Raw genomic sequence first — 24,286 nt, forward strand, 5'->3', positions numbered from 1 at the left:
CGTGCTGTCAAACCTACACTAGCAAGGAGATCGGGCTGAAACTATAGCTACAAGCTATCCAAGGATGGTACTATAGAATGTCACCTCAAGGTAGGCCTAGTGGCGTCATCTCTTGGTTAGGCCGGAAACTTATCAATCCACCCTCGTATTTTTCGTTAGTTTTACCTTTGAATATTGTTTAAGAATGACTATATCAATATTTACATGCCTAGAAATGTATAAAAATTGGCATATTCATTAACTTTGAACCCCCATAACTTTTTATGGGGGTGAGACCGCCACGAACTTTTTATGGTACAGTGGTGGGGGAGACCTCTTTTTTCGATCCCCCCACCCCCACCATCACCATGGGGGCTATCATCTAGACTTTTACCTTGATTTTTAATTTTTCTAGCAGGACCATCTTTAGCTGATTGTAGATGAATGTCTAGGGGCTGAAATGAACAGGATTGTCTTAAAATAATTAGTAATTTCTTATATCACAACAGTTCCTAGAATTTGTAATTTACACACTATGTCGATATATCAAAGAAGAATAACCAGATCTATACATACCTAACTGACAGAAACGAGATCGTGTTGGTTCAATTGTTTATTTGTGAATGAATTGATACTTTGTTTAATTATTTCGTCAAAATTTTTATTTCGTTGTTCGGTTGTACAATTTATTTCCATTCTGTGAAACTCTTAGCTGTTTAATGTTTTTCTTTTTTCTGGTTTCGATATGTGTATCTTCCAGATTTAAAGATTAGTTTTTTTTGCTTTATCTTACAAAAATGGCAGGTTTTTGATACTGTATTTTTTGGCTAAATACGTATATAGGTAATACTTAAATCCAGTCGCGATAGATTATTTTTTAAAAAAACTATTTCTGGCCACTTCCTCAACGTGATTATTACGAAAAATAGTACAGGCTTGATATAAATACGTGTGTGTTTTAAAAAACATCGGTAGTAACATGATGAAAAAATTGCATAAAGGTGCGAAAAAGCGGAGTGTATTATATATTTTAATAAAATAAAAATTGCTTGCCCGCGTACTAAAAATGAAAGCATAGGTAGTAAACAATATACCTGCGTCAAAGTAATCTTCACAACGAAAAACACGCGACATTAATCTCCAAATGAATCAACTCTTCATAAATTTCATCTACTTCTTCCGCATTCTGACATCCAATGGAACAGTGACAAAAAATAATTTTTCCGGTGCGTTGGTGGTTGTATTTACAAAATTTGGTACATTTCACGGTTTTATTGTTTTTTTATTAGACTTGTTGAGCGTTATTTATTGTTTTTTTTTTTTTAATGTTTCATCCAGGTGATCAGCCTACAATAACGATTATTTAATGTGTTTCTAATTTCAGTTTGATGATAACAAGAATTATTTGTGCTTGTGAAGTTGTTAAAATAAACTGATGGATCATTTAATTTAATTTTACAACGAAAATGATGTGCTAGTGCATTGTTCGCATTTTAGGAAGCAAAAATTGTAATTGAAAAATCTATATAACACAATGAAGTATTATGTACATAAACCACTGAGAGCGGTACGAAGTTAATAAACATGATCTTGTTTAAACATGTTAATACGTTTCGTAAATTTAAACAAATGAAATATGTACATTCACGATTAGATGCGTAATAATTTTAAAAAGTTTCCATATGTACTTAAACCTGGAATAGCAAATACATAAGAAAATGAAGTTAAATGTTTATTTAATACATATGTCCATTAATTTTGAATTATATTTATTTATAGCTTCTTTCTAATTAAAGTATATTCAGTCGTAGGTACGTAATACTGTCGAAATTCAGGTTTGTCTTTAAAACACATCACTTCATTTCATCGTCGCTTGAAAATTTCTTCCCAAAAAGCTCTTTTTTCATTTTTGGAAACAGATAAAAATCACAGGGGGGCAGGTCCAGGCTGTAAAGTGGGTGATCAATGACTTCGAAGCTCTTATGAACGAGCGCATTGTCGTGCAAGAGCAAGGCACCTTTTGTCAATTTTCCTTGGCGTTTCTTTTTGATTGCTTCCCACAGTTGCTCTAGGATTGAAGCGTAGTATTCTTCACTGATATTAACGACCTTTCCCTTAAAGTTAATCAGCAGGATATTTGCAGTATCCCAAAAAACAATAGGCTTGATTGTTCCCGCCGACTGTAACACCAGCGGTGGTGTGCTATAGCATAGGGTCTTGTTTAAATTCAAGTTCACGATGATGAACCCACGTTTCATCACCAGTCACAATTCGTCTCAGTATTCCTTCTAGATCTCCGGTAGAGCTTTTGGGGTGGAGTAAGCATTCTTGATACCCATTTTGCATTAACCTTAGTCATACCAACATGGTCATAAAGAATTTTAAAAATACTTGTATCGAATACGTCAACCATTTCTGTTCTTTCCTCGCTTAGGAAAAAATTTAATAATTGCCGATAGCTCAGAGCTTAATGCACCTATCTGTTTTCTTTTTTATGTTTTCGTGGAAGAGGGAACTCTTCAAAAGACACCCAGCATCTTCAGGCGGCACCTATTGTAATAAAACTCGGTACTTATACTAACGGTGAGTCAGTCAACATGTTGAGATTCGAATGAGGTCACTTCCTCTTAAAAATCCGCCCTCGTACTTATCAATTTTTGAAAGGTGACAGGCCTACTTCAAACTTTGATCAGCGACAGATGTTAAGTTTTCATCGGAAAAGTAGCCGAATAATGGCTCCCATAAGTTGCCGTGTGTGCCAGCGGTCAAAGCCACTCCTGCAGGCCTCTTCTGGTGATGAGTGCACATGTTCACTGACTAGATGTGACTTCTTTAAAAATAGTTCAGTAGAATTTAAAGGCATTCTTTATTGCAAGATGCATCCTCTATACTTCATTTACTTTCTCTAGCAATGTGCCCCTTCCAATGCCTTGGATGCGTGCTGGTAAAATCGTAGGTAGGGAGAAAAAAGCTCATTATACTCTCCACTCTTGTTCATTAAACATACTTTTTCATACAGTACCTGCCAAAAGTTTTGTTCAATCATGAATAGTAGTGCGAGTCGAAAACAAGCGTTAAAGCCTTTAATATGTCTTCAAATATAAATAAACATCTCGTTGATATTTTCAGTAGTAAATGGTACCAATAACAGCACATTTGAGCAATGCAATTGTAGTGGATAAAATGGTCAATTTTTCCGTGCAGTACTGTACGGATTATACGCTCCTCACCGGTTAAGAGTTTGGCCGAGAGTTGTCTCCTTCCTTTTCTGGCCTAGTGCTGTTCTTTTCTACTTTGCGCCGGTCAAACTGAAGGTCACGTCGCTACAGAAAGTAAACGAAGTATACCTTCTTGTTCAGTTAAGGAAGTAAGGTGGATGTTTCGAATGTGTGACCGGGCCAATCAATTTTCGATAGGCTACGCTAACAATTTGAAAATTGTAACTTGTTTAATTGATGGAAAAATTGTTTAAAATATACATAATTAATTTTTAATTTGTTTTTTATTTCAGATTATATCGCCAGATATGGAAGAATGACTGAAGAAACAGCAAGAAGAACATTTTGGCAAATTCTGTCAGCGGTAGAATACTGCCATAGTCGTAATATAGTACATCGAGATTTAAAGGTAAGAAGAAAAGTAATATTTATGTGTATTAATTTAACAGGTTCAAGGGGAATGGATAACGACGAATATGAATTTATTAAGATAAACAAAAACTTTTTGATTCTTCCACAATTTGGGGAAACTTTTTACTTACACATAGGATCGGTTCAAAGCAATCCACAATGTAATAGGGAGTTATTTTTGAAGTGCAGTTGACCGTATGCCGTATCTAGAATACTGGCTGCTTTTTATCGAGATAATAACTTGAAGTTATTAAAAATGTGATTCTCTTGTATACAATGATACAACCCGATGGTGTGCTTGTTGTATTTAATCCTGCGGACATGTTCTGAGAATCGACTTATAATGTGGGTTGTCCAACATAAATTGCTACGGAATTGCCGCAAGAAATCTAGTATTATAAACAGCAACTTTTAACTTGTCTAGTCTATTTTTTAATGTGTTTTTACAGTTTTATCTAGAGTTCTATTAGTGGAATAAGCCAGATTTATTTTGCTAATGCAGAAATAGCGTTGTATACGTATATCTACATCTACTAATTTCTCGTAGAATGGAATTTTTTCCCAATTGGTTTCATCAGTAGTCTCTATTTTTTATAACAAGAGTTGCCAAGAATTCTTGAAGTTCATAAAAAGACCAGAGGAAGAAAACTTTCGGATTCATTTACAATTTAATGAAAAAAACTGAATGTATATTCACTTTATTGATGGAACGTTTCCGAACTTACACATAGGATCGGCTCAAAGCAATCCAGATAATGTAATTAAGGAGGGGGTATTTCTAAAATGTAGTTAGTCGTATGTTGAAACTTTATTTCTAGGATTCCATATCTATCTAGAGTATCGGCTCCTTTTTATCGGGATAATAATTTGAAGTTATTAGCTTTAAAAATGTGATTCTTTTGTATACAATGGGGAGTTAACCTGATGGTGTGCTTGTTGTATTTAATCCAGCGGACATGTTCTGAGAATCGACTCATAATGTAGGTTGTCCAACATAAATTGCCACGGAATTGCCGCAAGAGATCTAGTATTATAAACAGCAACTTTAAACTTGTCTAGTCTATTATTTAATGTGTTATTGACAACCGTTTTACCTAGAGTTCTACTAGTGGGATAAGCCGGATTTATTTTACTAGTGTACAAATAGCACGAGTTAGTTGTGCATACCTTGGTTTCCTTTGAATCTAAACTCTATTGTTCTCTCAATCACTTTTACCTGGAAATCCAACTTCAACCATACCTGCAAGCATTCTCATACTAATATCTGTTTTTACCCTTAATTGCTTTCTCTTGAATTCTATACTGTTCAATTCTACGTATTTCTATAAACCAGTGTCTTCACCCCTCACTAACATTACTTTTCTTCTAGAAAATTCTATCAAATTTACTAACAACCTTGTCCTATAAATACTTCAAAAAATTTCTATCTATACACACCGAGCAGCATGGTCTGGTGGTTTATAGACCATTGCTTAGCATTCGGAAGGACGCCGGTTCGATTCCGGGTCCGTCTGCCTTGGTCCAAGTTTTTCTGTGGTTTCCTTAGATCACTTAAGCAAATGTTGGGGCAGTAATATTCCACAGATAATCTTTCATTGTCTTCTGTCTTCATTTCGTCCGTCTCACCTTTCTCACCCGAACCACCACCCGAGGCTGAAGAGGGCCTTCCAGCCCAACTTTGGGGCATAGCCCGGAGGGACTGCCAGCTCACAAGCTTTAGTGGCTGAAAGTAATGAAACATGTTTTGAAATTAAAACATCTATTTTAAAGGGGAAGGGTTCCTTAGGTCTAGTTTCGAAATCGAGGATATTATCATTTAATAAGAATTTTTAATTTAGAAACGTTCATCTTGTCTATTCGAACTGGAACTAAAGTGGGCGGATTTGAATGTGTGTAGTCGATGTTTATTCTGAAGCGTACATTTTAACTTCATATGTTTGACGTGTAGATAAGAACCTTAGACGACGGTTCCATTCGTCCAAATTTGGTTGGGTTGAAGTAACATAAAGATAGTGCGTTTTAGAAAATACCACAAATGGCGCGGTAAACGCCATCTGTAGTACGATGCTACATTTTAGGATTACGTATGCTCCAACAAGGTCCATTTAAATATATGAATATCTACTTGCTGAAACGAACCACGGCGTAGCTAACCTCAACGTGATAGGCACGTTACCATAATCGAATAAAATAATTCGAAGTGGTCTGTATTCTGTCGGAACTACCAGATGCGGATTGCGATTTCGGTCTTTTTGGATCTCATCAGCGCGTCGCAGACAGCTCCGACAGAACACAGACCAACTTTTACCTGCTGTCTTAACAGTGCGTATCTGCGTAACTGCGACGCGCTGATGAGATCCAAAAAGATCGAAATCGCGATCCGCGTCTGGCAGTTCCGACAAAATACAGACCACTTCGAATTATTTTGTAACATAAAAATACTTCAACCTTTATAATCAGTATCGAATAATTCAGATTTTTTTTGTTGGGCAGTTAGTTTATAAATGTAATTAAACTCATTTAGAAGAGAAACCAAGCAGATTCAACGAAGTAAAAGAAAAAAGAAAGTTTGGAGCCTTAAAAAAGAAAAATCGGATTAACGGAAATAACGATGAGAAGTAAATCACTAGAAAAGTTGTTTTTAATAAACTCCGAGCGCATTCCATGTCTGAAATATTAAAAAGCAGAAAAACTAATCAGGGAAATCTATTGAAATGTTCTTCTAGGAAAAATAAAAAGCAATCTCTCGAGGAAAAAGTGGGATCTGTAAATGTATATTATTTTTAGATATTATTTTTGTGGGTGGTGAAAGTTCTATTTTCTCTAACAAAAGTTTTTGATTGAGTTTAAAAATGTAAATTTAAAAAGCTTTTAATGTTAAAATTCAAAGTTCAAAAAAGTTAACTGTACATCTTTTTATACTTGTAAATTCCAGTGTCTAGATTAGTACTTGTGACTTGCTAATTCATAAATAACTGAAGCAATCTTAAAAATTTATTTTATTTCCTGGTAAAGAGACTTTGTACAGAAACTATAGTTGTGAATAATTCAGAGGATTTTTAATATTTTATGTTGCTAACGCTCCCATAGATACTGCAAAAAAACAAATATAGATTTGTTTTTTATCAATACGTACCTTTATTGCTATTACATAGCGACGCAACAACTTACCAAGCTGGAGAGTAATGTTTAACGTTATAAATTATACATATCTTAGGTCTGCTAAAAGAAACTACTGATGATTCAAAGTGGTATTCGTCGTAGCAGTCAAAACAGCGCTACAGAAGTGAAATCTAGGATTTATATTAATATCTTTCTACAAACACAATATACCTGTAGTTTTTTAATTTGGGTTTATTCCATTCAGTTTGATATACATATTAAAAGACGATACCGTTCGATGCAAAATTAAAAGCCCTTTCTACTCTTAGAAGATTTTACATTTTTACCTTTGACAGTTTTCCAGAAAAAATCGATTAGTTTATACATATTTAAAACCTTTTATCAGTAGAAAGGGCTTTTAATTTCTCATCGAACGGTATCTTTTAATATGAGTCATATGAGTTATGGACAAAACCACTTTAGCTGGAACACCCTGTATTTAAATATATATACCAGATTTTACCCACGACTTGCGTTGATGTCCTAAATACGTGTCAAAGATCATCAACAACCACATAAAACTAATATATCTATACCTCGAGAACAATATGTTTTTTTTTATGAAAGGTACCCTATACTCTTTTCTGTACCCCTGACAATGTTTCTACAAAATTTCATGTTGATCGATTGAGTAGTTTGGCGTGAAATTGACCACATAAGACTAATTTTTTTGCTGTCCCTCAGGTACCCTATGTCCTTTTCTGTACCCCTAATAATGTATCTAAAAAATTTCATAATAATCGATTGAGTAGTTCAGACGTGAAAAGTCGACGAACAAACAAACACATTCGCATTTATAATATTGGTTAGGATCCTTTTTGCAAATTTTCGCAGTCATCCTTCGTCCATACAACCCACCCAGCCCACCAAGGATGGCCTAATTTGCTATAAGAGAAAGAGAGAGGGAGTGATAGCCCTATTTTTGTTAGTTGTTCAATAATTAACGATGGTGTAGATAGCTTTCTATATGACTCTTGAGTTTATTTTTATGAACAGCTACATCGATAAATTTTTGCATCTTGAATTTACGATTATACCACTTTAGATCTTATCCAATTATACGTCCTCGAATGTCCTGCCAACTGTTCCGTATTCATCCAAGGTAAGGCCAAGGGAGACAAAGAAACAATCCGAGAAGAAATCGATAAAACTAATCGGAATATTTTGGGAAAGCCTACTTCGAAATAGCTTCAGTCCCATGGTACTTTTTCCAACGAAAGTAGCACTGGAAAAAATCCGAAACCATTTTTTACGCGGGAGTCGATAAAGTCTTTGTAGGCATACTTTTATAAGTACATTACATTGTATAAATTTTCTAGATCGTCAGCAGATAGTTTAGCATCTGCACTTACATCTTCCTTACACTCATCAGGTGCTCTTGATTATTAAAATCGGGACTGACCAAATGATTCCAAAAATGAAAAAAAAAAACGCATGAAAGTGTAGTGCTTAATCAAAATCAATACGTAGAATAGTAACTGCTTTTTAGAAACTTCTTGGGTGCTCCAGTGCTATACACAGATGTAATTGCTTTTGTGAATGTGTAAGCCAAAGTTCGAAATTTTATCGAAAATGTGCATTGCAAGTTGCTCAAATATTTACATCAATTCGTAATTTTGTCGTAGTTAGATTTTTAAATTCAATAGTAAAAATATGCTATGGATAGTGCATCACCTACCATTCGGGGTCGTCGACATAAATCCGACGATGCGATGCGGTGTTACAGTTTACAATTTACCGTTACATTTTGAGGCTATGTTACCTTGCTTTGAAGTTAATTTATTCAAACGCGCACGACGGTGAACCGAGAACAAACAGGAGCGTAGAATAGCGATTCGTGAATGGGTCCGCCCTGGAAAACCGCCAAGGAGATTATTAAATGGTTTGACTATAAAAAAAACTTTAAGTTTATGAAATCAGCTAGATATTTCTTGATGCTGATAATAAGGAAACCTCTTCGGAATGAGCAAGTCACGACAAGTTTATTCATGATGGTGGGTGTCGTTACGGCCGTGGGGATGTCATGTGTGTTTTTGAGCGGGACCTTATTAGGTTGAACGACCAAACACCAAAGTTACATTGGAGTTTTAGAAACACTTGTGAAGTCAGAGATAGACAAAGTTACTGCTGGAAGTGACTATGGATTCCAACAGTTCTCTGCGCCTTATGACAATGCTAGGAAAGCTCACGTTTAGCTTTACACTAACTGATATTACCATTGGTCGTCAGATTTGTTGGCTATCTTCCAAATCCGGACTGTAATCCTCTTGGCTACTACGTTTGGAGCGTGGTTGAAGAGAAGGTAAATGGAAAATCTTTCAACACAAAGAACTCCTGAGGATTACTGTTTACAGTTTATAACCAACATAGACAGAACGTATGTGAAGCATGAATGATTTCGATTTAGATAGACCAGGAAGTCCAAGCTAATGAAGGAAATATTGAATATTTGTATACTTTACTTGTACCAAATTGAATAAAGATATTTTTTTGACATGAGTATCTATGACTGCTATTTTATAATTGAATTTTCCGAATTAAGCTCAATGAACCTGTAAATATGTATGCGATTATGCGTTATTAAAAAAGTCTCTAACATATGAGATCCTGGATTTGAGCAGGGAGTTGGGGTATCAAAAATAATTGCTTATAGGACAGTTTCTGTAGTAACTACTACCACAGTATAAGTATATTCTGCATCTGTATCCTTTGCCACTTCTTGCTTTGCTCAGAACATGGAGCAAGTAGGGGGCCTCGCCTTCCTGAGACATATTGCCAATGAAAGTATAACGAAATTTAATTTCTGCCCAAATTTCATATTTCAAATATGCTTTGTACTGTAATAATTATACTACTTAAATTGCCAAGTCATGATACTTAAGCTCTGGGCAGAAGCGTAGGGTAACTGTCTCTATGGTTGGTTTTGCGACTAGAAACGACCGCTTAAATATACCTTTCGATTCATAGAGATTTTGTTCAAAGACGAACGTACTTGTGGTTTCGTATAAAAGATTTCATTTCAAAAATACTTAAAAAAAACTGTGTAAATGCGCGAACGCGTTAAATCAGTGCAGAACAAACTAAATCATAATAAGTACGTTGAAGTTAAATTACTGACTCAACCGAAAGAGCTTCTAAAGAATGAATTCATGTAATATCCATTCAACTGCAGTGAATCTCCACTTGGGGGTATTTGCTACTGCATAAGTATTTTATGCTTTAGACAAGGTTCTTACTAGGGTATTTCAATTTGTCTTACAAGTTACAATTTTTGTATTCTTGAGAATGACCGGTCAAGTGGAAGAAATATTGTCGTGTTCTAATAAACAATTTTCTGTGTTTTCTTATTAATTTACTTTTCGGCCAAGAATGCTAAATAGCCAATTTAACCCATGATGTTTGCCCAAGTGAGAAATGATTTTGGTAGATGTATTGAAGCTTGTTTTCTAGCACGCAGTTCTAATTTCGAACAATTTTTGTAGTGAACAGCAGAAATTATCTGTCTGTTTGCCTACACACTTCTTAATCAACCGAAATATTCAGTTTCCAATTAGATATGTCCCGTTTGCCTTTTTGATGATGACCTGCAGTGATTCGACTGAATTTCGCGTCGCAGACGAAAATCACCCGAATTCACGTTTTAAATGCCCTAGGGAGCATGTTCTTTTCCTTATCCCCTTCCCTCGTCGAGCCACCCATACAGCAAAATTATCGTTCGTTGTGACGCCAACGTCTGAACGTAATCGATTTTGTCGTCATGACGTCATACAGCTTACATGTAGGTGTTTCTGAAATCGTTGTTGCCCTCCACCCCTTTCACTATAAATCGTAGGATGTTGTCGATGGATCAAGGCCAAAAGGTTACATCAAATATGTACATATAACATACATTTGTACAATATTTCAATTTGTATATTAATATATGAATTTTATATGGATACGATATTTATTTTTTATTTCTACCCATTTTCTACAAAAAAGATAGGTAGGTACAAATACCTCACTATTACCCTTATTTTGTAATGTATCACATCATGTACCAGAAAAGAGTAAAGGGTAAATAGTGCAACTCCAATGTGATGATATATGAGTATGCTTTTGTGACGACCTTTGCTCCAGAGGTTCGTAACTGGTGACGAATAATGGGTTTATGGTTATTACGTGGAAACCAAAGCTCAGTTATCTCAATGGAAGCTGCCGCACGAGCCAAGACCGAAGTTAGGTCGAATGTGAAGGTTTTGCTCGCAGTTTTCTTCGATTGCAGGGGTGTGGTGCATCGTGAGTTCTTATCACATGGTAGAACGGTCAATAAGGAATATTACCTGCAAGTTATGTGCAATTTGCGCAAAGCAATCCGCCAGAAACGCCCAGATTTGTGGAAGAACAAAAATTTGCTTTTGCATCATGATAACGCCCCTCTCAAACATCGTTGCTTGTATGCGAATTTTTGGCCAAAAACAACACACTAATAATGCCGCAGCCACCGTATTCCCCAGATCTGGCCCCTGTGACTTTTTCTTGTTCCCGAAACTGAAGACTTCCTTGAAAGGACTACGTTACGCTACGATTGAGGAGATAAAGATGGCATCGAAGGAGGAGCTAAAGATTACAGAAAATGTTTTTTTGAAGTGCTTCGAGGATTGGAAAAAACGTTGGCACAAGTGTGTAATATCTGGTGGGCATTAGTTTATAGGGGGCATGATAGATATTCATTAATAAATAAATAAGTTTTGAAGAATCGCGAAATTCGCGAACTGGCGTACCTACTACAGATGATACAAAAAACAAACAAAAGAAAATTCAGATACGAGTAATTTTTGTGCTAGCATTAAATGCGTTTTAAGGATTGATTTCAATACTTACTGACAGCTCTCCAGGAGAATTATTGATTTCATTAATTACTCCATTTTTTTACTGAGAGTATTGACCCTTTAAGGGTAAGGCCCTCACAGCAGATACTCCATCATGTGTTTATTCGATTATCAAATCCAAAAATGAACAGGAAATATAAACGTAATCTGTACGTTGCATGTATTAACTTTCAGAAAGCAAGATGGACATTTGTGCTAAATGAAGTACCTTAATGCTACTAGAAACACACGATATTTCATACAAATAACTCAACAGAATCATTCATACACTTTAGTATACTACTTCATGTTGCGTTACTAAAAAATAGATTGTCCAAATTGAATTTAAACAACGTTACAGAAAGAAAAAGATTTAAGTTCCTTAATCCTAGATATGCACCAGTGAAAAGAAAAACAACAATCAATGTTGGATGTGAAACGTTTTAAATAATGCTTAAACATACATTTTGGTCAAAGTCGACGTGCCGTAAAATGCAGTAAATGGACGGAAGTGTTTTTCACAACATTCATCATCATAATGTTGCTAGTCCTAAGATTGGTTAGACACGCACCTCCACTGTTTACTATCCTGAGCTTAACTTCGCATTTCCCTAAAACTAGAACATCCCACATCCTTAACTATTTGCGAACAGTAATCTAATCTAGGTCTACCTCTATTCCTCCTAACTCCCTTTTCTGCCTCTAATAGGTCACTGACTAAATCTTCATGCCTGAGAAGGTGTCCTATGAATCTATCTCTCCTATTTCTTATTGATTATTTCATAACATTGTTTTTCGCATAACATCCGAAGATAATATTACAGTTTTATATGTTCCTGGAAAACACTACCATTTGGGAAACCTTGAAATCAAATGATTTCTATTTCTGAATACCATTAATAGTAATCATCATTTAGAATTGTATATCACTGACATACACACTGTCACCGCTACTTTTTAATCTATACATCGAAGACGCGATCAACATCATTAAAGACAGTACAACTGTACGGATAGATATACAGGGGCAAAAGATTAGTGCTAATATGCTTTGATTTACAGATGATATAGTAGTACTAGCATCTAGCAAGGAGGAGTTAGAGATAGCTTTAAATAAAATGGAAGCGGTATTGACAAAACAGTACTGTATGAAAATAAATAAAAATAAAACAAATATACTGGTGTGCAAGGGAAGAAAAAGTAGGGAAAGAGGGAATATAAAGCGAGGAGACGAAAAATTAGAAGAAGTGACCGAGTTCAGGTATCTTGGAAGCCAGATAAGTCAGGACGGAAGGAGTAGTAGGGATATAAAGCAAAGGATAGCGCAGGGTCGAGTCGCCTTCAATAAAAGGAAGTCACTTCTATGCTCGCGAACGGTTAATTTAGAATTTTAAAAAAGGTTGTTAAAGGTGCATGTTTGGAGCACGGCGCTGTACGGGTGCGAAACATGAACAGTGGGCGCGGCGGAAAAGAAAAGGTTAGAGCCGTTCGAAATGCGGTGTTACAGGCGAATGATAAGGATACCGTGGATGTTAGAAATGAAGAGGTATTAGAAAGAGTAGGAAAAAAGAGAACTCTTTGGAAGTCAGTAAGACATAGGCGAGATAGGTTAGTAGGACACCTTCTCAGGCATGAAGGTCTAGTCAGAGACATATTAGAGGCAGAAACGGAAGTTAGGAGGGGTAGAGGTAGACCTAGATTAGATTACTGTTCGCGGATATTTAAAGATATGGGTTGTTCTAGTTTTAAGGTAATGCGAAGATTAGCTCAGGATAGGAAAAAGTGGACTGACGACCTTATGATGATGATGATGATGACATACCTCTGATTTTGCCTGCGTTATAAACGGTGTATTTTTCAAATTAGTTTTCTTTCTGTATACTCTCCCATTGCAATAATAAATTATTCATAATTCTAAAATATTCCAAAAACTGCATGAGTTTTCAATCACCATATTCGCTTTGATCCGTGCCGATCAGGACACCCCGTATAAATAATAGCTAAGGCTGTGTAGAAAATTGCCGACAATTTAAGTAAATCACCATGACGACTTTATTAAACGCAATAATGTGAAGAAGAAAATTATTAAGCATTCCTCTCTTTACTTAATAATCTTGCCGACCTCGGTGGAAAAATTACTGCTGTAATTTCAAGTGCGCTAGGCAAACCAATTATGGATAAACCAATAAAATTATATTTGCATTTGAAATATTTAGTCGCATAATATGGAATATGGAAATTTATAAGTAGTTCATAAGTTTACTAAATGAAAAAGTCTTGCTCTAAAATTTATATAATGATTTGCCTGTGGAAATTGTTAAATTTCTTGAATTATAACACTTGAAATAATATTTAGTGAAAATATGCAGCATGCAAATCTGGGTTGTTATTAATACAAAAAATTTTCTGTTACACATATGTGCGCCTATATTCTGTTTTTCATTATTTGAGTAAATGACTTTTAAATAAGAATAGATACGTTTTACTTCAACTGTTAACAAATTTCCACCTGCAGATATTTTCTAGTTTTGGCGAGTATGTCATCGCCAAATTTACAAGATTTTCGTTCTTTTTTTAACGATTTAAGTTAAATCTAAGCATCTGCTTTGAAATTAAAGATTTCTAGGTAGTTGTTAAGTTATATTTACATTAACGAATTTTCACTCGTATAAATAATACGATCAAAGATAATTTAAATATTTTATTGTTTATATTTTCCATTTTATGAATTATGTTAATTGTATTTTTGACAACTGTTTCGCCATCGGTATTGTCAGACTAGATTTAAACTTTTGTTGTGTGCTGTAGTAATTTATTTACGTATAAAATCCAACTGCTATACACTGTTGTCGATAAACTAAAAAGTTAACAAATTCAGATAGAACTGTACACTCTGCTTTATTTTCCAACAATTTTCCACCACACTTCAGATATAACCTATCCGACAAAGAATTATTAAAATACATATTAAGAACCTCCATTCCTTAAAGTCGATTGCAAATATTTGGCTGCATTGCAAGCAAAATGCAAAACCCACTATTTTCAAATATGGTTAGTTACTTTACAGTAGACAGTTCTTGATCAAGTGATCCGGAAACGATCAGATATGGTTAGTGATTTCGAATTCGTTTGTCTTCATCAGCACGCCATATAGAGTCCCGATAACATTCAATAGCATATTACATTTGTAAAAAATTTGCCACTAATAATTGTTGGATTTAATAGATAATGTTTGGGAAGGTCGTTTTCAGTTGAAGGATATCGACTCGTAAAACTGAACCCACAGCGCAGTTGTCTACATCGAAAAACGTTTCCCTGTTCAGATTACATGTCGTTGCGTATACAGTTGCGCCATGGGTTCTTATCCTTCACTGAAAAGGATCTTCTTAAATATTATCGAATCTCAGAATAAGTAGCAAATCTCTATAGATGGTGTTTAATTATTTACTGAATGTTTTACAATACACCATCGTTGTTTAGAGCGGCAAACTGCACATGAAGTATGTTTTAGGGCCTATTTATGAAGGTTTGTATGCCTGAATTTGCAGATTACAATCTTAAGTTTAAGAATATTGACATTGTGAGAAGAGTTTTTCACACACTCTTCAATCCTCCCCAGAATGCTACTGACAATAAAATGTACTGTTACTGTTAGTTCACTTTTCAATTCATAAAAACATTTATGGTGCTTACTTTTCAACTCTTTAACAAAGTGTTACGTTTTTTCATCGGTTACGTTGGCATTGCCTAATTTCATAACAAAATTCATCATCATAAAATTGTCAGTCAGTCAATTGACTTATTGGACAACCACCTCAACTGCTAATCGTGAGTCAATCTTCGCATATTCATTCTTTTTAAGACTAGAACGTTTCACACACACTCCTATTTTCGGAAAGAATTCTACCCTGGATCGCCCTGTGCTCCTCTTATTCCTATTTTTGCTTTTAATATGTCTTTATCCAACCCTTCATGTCTCAGGTGTCCTACCATCCTGTCTCTCATTTTCCTTATATGGACTTCCAACTGTCCTTTGTTCTCTTGTTATTCTTCTTTTCCTAATCTCGTTATTTTGGGTAGGCTCTTCTTACTTACCTGTGCCAAGTCAGACGTTTTTGGGTTGCCAGTTCAGGTAGTTGGGCTTTCTGGAAATCTATTTCTATCTTCTGACATTAGGTCGATGGTAGACAGTCGCTGCCTGTCTTCTGTTCCGATAGTTTTAACACAGTAACCACATGATCTCCAATTCTTCTTTTGACATGGCCGTATCTATGATTTTATCTTTGATTGGTGCAACTTTCAACTTCAACGTCCCGATATTGATAGTTTCCGGTGAAAGAACATTTCAGATATACCCCGTTTTGTTCTTATTAAACCGGTCCCGGGCAATGGAGACGGTATACCCCTAGTAGGAATGTTCAAGGGACTTTCTTCTTCTATTCACGGTACTATCATTCTACTATTGCACCACATATCAAATGCTTCTAACTGGTGGTATCCTGGTCATCGTAGGTTGGACTTGTTTCCTAATGTTTCGATAGAAGTAGTTTCTTCAGAGATCCTACCATCTCTGATGTTGTATGTAGATTGACAACTTCTTCTGCGCAAGTTGTATTTACGCCGATGGGTAGGGAACGGAGGTTGTTCCTGAGGATCTGGTTACAGATCCGGTTGAGTCTCAGGGTCTCCGTCTTCTTGTTGAAGTTCTCCGGATGCTTTTGGAGCTTAATGGCTTCTTTGACCATCCTGCTGTGATGTTAACAATTCGCAGTTTTCAAAGAATATTTCATAGTCGCCGTTGCTCAGTGCGTGTTCAGACACATGAGACTTTTCGGTGTTCTAGCCAGCAGTTTGCTTTGTGCTCCTTAAGTTTCGTTCCCATCGGTTTATTGGTTTTGGTTCCTATATAGACATTTTTGGAGACATCTCCCTCTCTTGGAAGGACATCTAAAGAAGGTCGCCACTCGTGCTAGCGAAACGTTAGGATGCAACTCCTTTAAACCCGAATCAGGACAACACCAGTTCATCAACTGGCCGTGAAAGCTTTTACCAATTTATCAAACGCTTCTAACTTTTTATTTTTCGCCGCGCCTGTTGTCCGTGTTCCTAAACCGCGTACAGGAGCTGTTTTAACTGAATACGTACTTTTAACAATATTGCCGAATTTCTAAATTAACAAATCACGGTTATATAGAAGTGATTTTTGTTTATTAAAAGCGACTAATCTTTCTAGAAATTGATATAAATAGATATATTTTTCCTTCACGTTTTATTTCAAAACGTAAATTCATTAATTAAGGGTTTTACTTAGAATCTAAGTAACAATTGAATAAGCCTTTACCTCTCAACATTATTTGCAAAAACCAGTTTAGCATAATAATTTACAATACTGACGAAACAAAAAGCTACCAACTTATACTCGTCGATGTTTAACTTAAAGATTTAACGTGGGTTTATTATTATGTCGTACAATTTATTGTGCTTTCAGCACCGAAATACTTTTTCGTGCAAATAATGAGTTCCTCAGAAGTAATTTATTCTTGATACTAAGAAATCTGTTGTTTGCCTGATATCTTTCTTTGTTTCTAAATCAAATATTATATCTCTTCCAGCTACTTCGAATTTAGAGAATTCAGAGTAAAACGTATCATGATGCTCGATTGTTTGACATGAAATTCTTTAGACCATATACAGACATGAAATATAGATTAATTGAGTAATTGAGGGGTGGGTACAGGGGGAAGGAATATTTTTGGTTTTTTTCCCACCTTGATTCAGCCTATTTATGTGCTGTAGTAATCTAACTTCAAATAAAGTATTTAAAACAAATATTGCTCATCACAATATCGTTAAATTTTATTAGAAGAAAACGAAAACGCTTTCGATCATTTTCTCTTTTCTCATACTATTTCTATCTAATGTGCAGATTATCCTTCCAATGGTCCTTGTATATTTAAAAACAGAAAGCAAGTCGAGAACGTCATTGGCAGAATGGCATTCACACAGATTTTGTTTTTAAATTTTGGCAAAATACATAGAAATATAATTTTAGGCTTGCCTTTCCTTGCACTCATTCTCATTAACACAGATTCCACATAGTATTGGAATCCAGATATTAATAATTCTTATACTTAAGCCTTTGATGTGGTCTATTAACACATTATAAAAATAATATACGTGTAAATACTTGTAAATTTTAAAACAAGATAATCTGTAGGTATAATTTAAAAAATATTGAATTAAAATATTAAAAATAAAATTGAAAGGCAATTTTTGTTAAATATATTGTACTTAATAAAAACACTCGGAATCTTCACTATTTTATTAGTATTTCTATATCTATGTTGCACCTGTTTTGGTACCTCATTTCAAAGTTTGAATTAAATTAGTCTGAAGGGATTGAATGTACCGAAACAGCTGTAATTGATAGAAATATGCACTAATAAAGTGATGATTACCAACGTTTGGTTTTTATTATCTCATTTTTTATCAAGTGTCAACCGAATCAATTAAACATAATTCTGTTTAAAAAGTATATCAAAGCTTTAATTCAATGTCTACTAGTGCATTTTATTTCTTTTTTTTTCTTTAGCACTTTGGCGGTTGTTGTAGCACAAACAAAATAGCTCAAACCCCAACGCCAAAACACGACTCTTTAGTTATCCGAAGCACTTTTCGGTAATAAGGTTACCTCTTTTGGGACTGAAGTGAACTAAACCTAAAAGGGAACTAATTTATACTAATAGTTATTAAGATTCAGTGAACATGGCTCAGTGACAACAAGGTTGATGCTCAATGAACCTTGATAACCATAACAGAAGTAATTAAACTAGATTAAATAGGACCGTTGTCATTGTTAAGTAAAATTTATTTATTTTTATAAATGTATAAACTATCAAAACTATCTAGTAAACAATTATTCCTAACTTCCTTAACTAATTTAAGATTATTAATATTAATATTATGTTGTTCAGTAAGAATATGTTGGGCAACATTAGATTTTTTGATAGAGACCAAACCGTGCATGAGCTAAATGCTCTAGTTTTGATTGAGCGTATAGTTTGTCCAATATATTTTTTTACTACAGTCATTAAGAGGTTTCTAATCATTAGCGGAAATGTATTTCGTAGGCTTTATTATATGCATACGACACTGGCATCTGTGAGTTTTTGTGGAAAAGGGGTAAGATTTCAAACATATTTAAAGGGAAAACAATCTGCAATAATTGTCACACACGGTTTCGCGTATGGAGTGTAAATCATTTAGTATGGAACGCTCCCACTTATTAAACGCGGCTCTCGAATGGTCAGTCGTGTTATAACTGAGTTACTACCCTTCTACAAATGATTACTAATTATTAGATTATTACTTTCATGTTGCTATTTCCTTGTTATTTATTTGGTTGTAATTGACGTGCTCTGTCCTATCGAACAGTGGAAACAAATTTTATAATCGGTTCTGTAGTTTCTGAGATTTTTACTTTTTTTATATTAGTTTATAAGGGTATCGCATAAAATTTTAAATACTTGCTCGCTAATTAAATTTTTTGTATTGTTGCAGGCTGAAAATTTATTACTGGATACAAATAACAATATAAAAATAGCAGACTTCGGTTTTTCAAATTATTTCACTGCCAACGGACACTTGTCGACATGGTGCGGTTCGCCCCCATACGCCGCCCCCGAAGTGTTCGAAGGAAAGAAATATATAGGACCAGAAATAGATATTTGGGTGAGTTACTTTTTTACAACTTTTGCATTTTTATTTCCATCGTATGTACGTGAGGCCTTTTCAATACGTGTATCATACAAAAACTATTATGAGTCTCGGATAATAATATTACAGGCCTGACGCTGGAAGCTGGTGGAAATTTTAAAATGGCGTGGATGCGCGGTGGCAAAAGTAGGCAGTTTTAGGTATAAAGATTGCAGCCCTCATTCTTCAGTATTCCTATCAGGGGCGTAGATTAAATATTTAAAAATAGGGATCAGTGAGCAAATAATAGACAGACAAACAGAAGAACTAATTGTTGATGTTGGTGACCATGATAAGAGTGAATGTGAAAACTAACTATAAAACAAAAGCAATAGGTTAATTTTTTCTTTTTGATAAGTCATGTTTTTACATTATTTTCTAGTACGCTACTGTCCTACCTATATTAATACTATAATTTACGCCTACTGAAAGCTTATTTGTGTATCGGTTCCAAGTGACTTACCCAAATAGGTCATAAATGGGCAAGTACCTGCACCACCGCTCGCCAGCTTCCTTCGTCAGACCTGTACATATCTTGCGATTGAATTAGAGTTGGAGACGTTTGATGTATTGTGTTATAGGAGGATGTTAAAAATGTCATGTATAGAAAAAGTAAGAAATGACGAGGTATTATAAATAAAGTAGGATAACAGAGGATGTTATGGAAGTCAATAAAAAATACGCGAGATAGATTTGTAGGACACCTTTGATATGAAGGACTAATTAGAAACATAAGAAAGAGATGCAGATGTTCGCAAATAGTTTTTGAAAAATGCGAAAATTGGCCCAATGTAGAAAGCACTGTCCAACAATCTTTCGGCTAAAGATATTCTGATGACGATGGTTTTAAGTCAGTTGCAAGGTTGGAAAGAAATTTATTATTCGTCCATGTTGTGGGTTATATAGACATAATCATTTATCAATTCCATAATCTGAACTATATTAAACCATTTTTATTTACACTAGAATCTAAATTAGGTATCTAAAATAATATGGGCCCAGGTGAATTCGAATAAACAAAATTTCATATGGAATATTATTCTGAAAATTCATTTTTGAATTTTATACCCACTAAACGCTACCTGAAATTAATGAGATAATGTGTAGTGGGTATAAAATTCAGAAATGAATTTCCAGAATAATATTCCATATTAAACTAACTCACTTCGAAAACATGTCTAAATTGTATGTATGTTTAATCAAAATTTCAGATAAAAAAGGTACATCGATACCCCCTTTTTATAGTTTTCCATGACTGCTCTGGTGATATCAGACATTGTTTGCTATTTTTTTCATTTTGTAATGGTAACCACACACCAAAACACAGTAACGCCACGCCCAAATTGCTTAAGTACTACAATTAAACGCTATTTAAACTCCTAATTGCCTCAAATTTCTCTTGTAATAACAACGTATTTGCGATTATTACTACGCCATTTCATCTTGGGCCTATTACTTAACTCGACTTAACTACATAAATAATAAGGACTCCAAAACGGGCTTGGCGAATCACCGACAGAACGCACTCAGCGAAAGGGGAACCACTGGCTTATATTTCGGATAATGTGGAGGATTTCTCGAACTATTTCGATTAAAACGGAGAAATTATTTTACGTGATCTCATGCGGATAAAACAAATTTCGGATAATTGCGATTCGAATATTTGGGGTTCTAGGTAATGTATAATAAGAATAAGAGAACAAACACTCAAAAATATCCATGAAAAAGATGTGTTTGTGTGAAAATGTTAATATTTCAGATGTATTCGGAAAATAGAATATCTTTTACGCAAATCCCGCTTGTACCTTTTTAACTAATATAAAGTTATCATTACATACATTAAAAACATAAACAACAAATTTCTTTCTACTTTCATTTTCATAACAAATAACAAAAACAATTTTTCTTAACATTAACTAAACCACATTCACATTCTAATAATTTTTGACAAAAATATTATACAAACAAAGAACATTGTTTGATTTATAAACATTTCCTTTTTACTTTTTATGTTTATACCCCCCACCCTACTATTCTTTCCTATTATATCCTTTCACTATCTTTTCTTTCTCTTCTTTTTTTCAAGATTTTTTTAAAAATACCTACTCCATCTCCCTTTACACTTATCATCTCACTCCACTTATTCAATGTTTTATGATCCATACCTTCTTCCAATACGTGCCTCAAGTTTTCAATTCCACAAATCCTACATTTTCTCTCCTCTTTTCATCATTATAAGGTCATCAGTCCTAAGACTGTTTGGACACGTACCTCCACTCTTTCCTATCCTGAGCTAAACTTCGCATTTCCCTAAAACTAGAACAGCCCACATCCTTAACTATTTGCGAAGAGTAGTCTAATCTAGGTCTACCTGTACCCCTCTTAACTCCTGTTTCTGCCTGTAATATGTCTCTGACTAGACCTTCATTCCTGAGACGGTGTCCTACCAACCTATCTCGCCTATTTTTTATTGACTTCCACAGAGTCCTCTGTTCTCCTATTCTTTCCAATACCTCTTCATTTCTAACCTTTTCTACCCACGATATCCTCATCATCCGCCTATAACACCACATTTCGAACGCTTCTAACCTTTTCTTTTCCGCCACGCTCACTGTCCATGTTTCGCACTCGTACAATGCCGTGCTCCAAACATATACCTTTAACAACCTTTTTCGAATTTCTAAATTAACCGTTCGCTAGCATAGAAGTATTTATTTCAATTACATTCATTCCCCATTCTAAACCTTGCTATTAAATCTATATCCTTATTCTTAATTAAGTAGTTAGGTATTATGTCATTTTGCTGATCTTCCCACATACATTCTCTCATCCCTTCTGTATATTTTGAACATTGAATTTTGCTTAGATCCTTTCCTCTTTTCATTTCTCTACATCTACTTTTTATCATGTTACTTACAATCAACCCTTTATTTTTCCATTCAATTAGTTGTTCCTTGCTGATTCTCATTTCCTCTATAGACTAATCCCTTCCCTCGTCATATCTGTTTCTCATGCCTATTCTTAGATCTTTTTTCTCCATATCTCTTTCCTTATATCATTTATCTTTTAATTCTTTCAGCTTTTCCTCATATTTGATCACTCTTCTCGCTTCTTCTACCACTTCTTCACATTTCGTTTCTCTCCTTATTGTATACTCTGGTGTGCTTCTTTCTAAAGATAAAACCCATTTTATATATCTTTTCTAATTTTTTCCACCGCCATATTTCAACCCCATAAAACATAATGCTTCTTATAACTGAATTAAATAACATCATCCTTCTTTCCCACTTCTTTTTACATAACTTTCGTCCTATCCCCCAAATTCTCCCTAAAATTCCCATTGCCTTTGTACATTAATTCTCTATTTGTATCTCATCCTTATTATTTTCCCTCAACATATACCCTAAATAATTATATTTTTTGACTTTTTCCAATTTTCTTCCGTTTCAAAATATGTCCCTAACTTTTTTTTCTTCTACGCCTTGTCTCTTCAAATTCCATTATTTTTGCTTTCTCGCTATTCAGCTCTAAACCTTTTTTTCTAGGTACCTTTCTCGTACCTTTGCCATTTCCCCCCTCATTATTTCACAATTTGTAACTAATAATATTATATAATATTATATCGTCTGCATAAATTATGGTCGATATCTTTTTTCTGCCCATGACAATTCCTCCTTCTTTTACTCTTCCCATTGCTCCTTCTAAATCACTTAAGTATATATTAATTATCGGAGCACTTATCTTACATCCTTGTCTAGTTCCTTTATCCATCCAAATTCTACCTATTTCAACCTTTAATTACGTATATAATAATTATAAACTTTTTATTTACGTTTAATTCTCAATTATCATTTGACTCTTTACCACACAATTATAATGTATGATGGTATATGTATAGCCATCAGAATAAGTTGACGTAACCTTTTTCATGGTATTAAATAAGGTTTAAATGTGAAATAAATTTCCAACCTTCCGCTTTCATTTTAACCGCTGCATTATACAAAGAAGATTAAATAAGCTGACAATGAGCTTTGAAGCTTTCAAAATATACCTCCGTAATGTGTCTTTTATTTTGCTTGCAGAGTTTAGGCGTAGTTTTATACGTCCTTGTTTGTGGTGCCCTCCCTTTCGACGGATGTTCACTTCAAGCCCTTCGCGATAGGGTTTTATCAGGGAGGTTTAGGATTCCTTATTTTATGAGCTCTGGTAAGTTCTACGTTAATACAATTTTCTAGAACACATTTAGCAAGTTACTTTATGAGGTACTTAGTGCATCCTTTGGCTAATTTGTGTTATACACAAGTGATTAAGTGTGAAGGTAAAGTTGAATATAAAAACTTCAAGGTTTTAAAAACTTGGATACGTAATTAATTAAAAGATAAAGTCACGATAAATTTAGGAATTTTTCTTAGGGCATTTAGAGGCAGTTTAGAGAAAACAGGATTTTACTTTTAAATATCATTCTTTCTTCGCATAAGAATCTCTGGCAAATTTAGGCAAAAAAAAACTAAAGAATAAACAAAAACGCTGTTTCTCGCGCTATACTGTACTATAGTACTATACTTCGCGTAGCTTGCTCTTACATCACCAAGCCTCATACTGTAAAATATTTTAGTTACATGAGTGCAAAAAATACGTTTTAATGATAAATTTCTTGATTGATTTGTCGTCTGATTAATTTCTTATGCCTTATTGTTAGGCAAATTAATTCGGAATTAATTATTAAAATAAAACACATAAAGTTTCACGAAAGTATATTGTATTTACAAATATATTGTTTAGCCACACAGTAGTATCAAGTGGTGGGTATACAAATTTAACTGATCATTTAGGATTGTACACTCATCACCTGATGATGTCATTATAATACGTTTATATATATAATAATTAATATAATATATTTCGTTAAAT

General features: G+C 34.4%; 1 protein-coding gene across 1 annotated transcript in view; it reads left to right on the forward strand.

The window, feature by feature from the left end:
• Positions 1-23,835, forward strand: part of LOC108736825 (serine/threonine-protein kinase SIK2-like) — a 58,311-nt gene extending 34,476 nt beyond the window's left edge. The window contains exons 4-6 of the mRNA XM_025976824.1: positions 3,491-3,606; positions 19,181-19,351; positions 23,458-23,835. Of these exons, the coding sequence (XP_025832609.1) occupies positions 3,491-3,606; positions 19,181-19,351; positions 23,458-23,610 (440 nt within the window). The 3' untranslated portion in view covers positions 23,611-23,835. The remainder of the gene's footprint in view (positions 1-3,490; positions 3,607-19,180; positions 19,352-23,457) is intronic.
• The last annotated feature ends 451 nt before the right edge of the window (positions 23,836-24,286 follow it).

This window comes from Agrilus planipennis, unplaced genomic scaffold, assembly GCF_000699045.2.
Source record: "Agrilus planipennis isolate EAB-ADULT unplaced genomic scaffold, Apla_2.0 scaffold167, whole genome shotgun sequence".
In the NCBI taxonomy this organism is placed as follows: Eukaryota; Metazoa; Arthropoda; class Insecta; order Coleoptera; family Buprestidae; genus Agrilus; species Agrilus planipennis.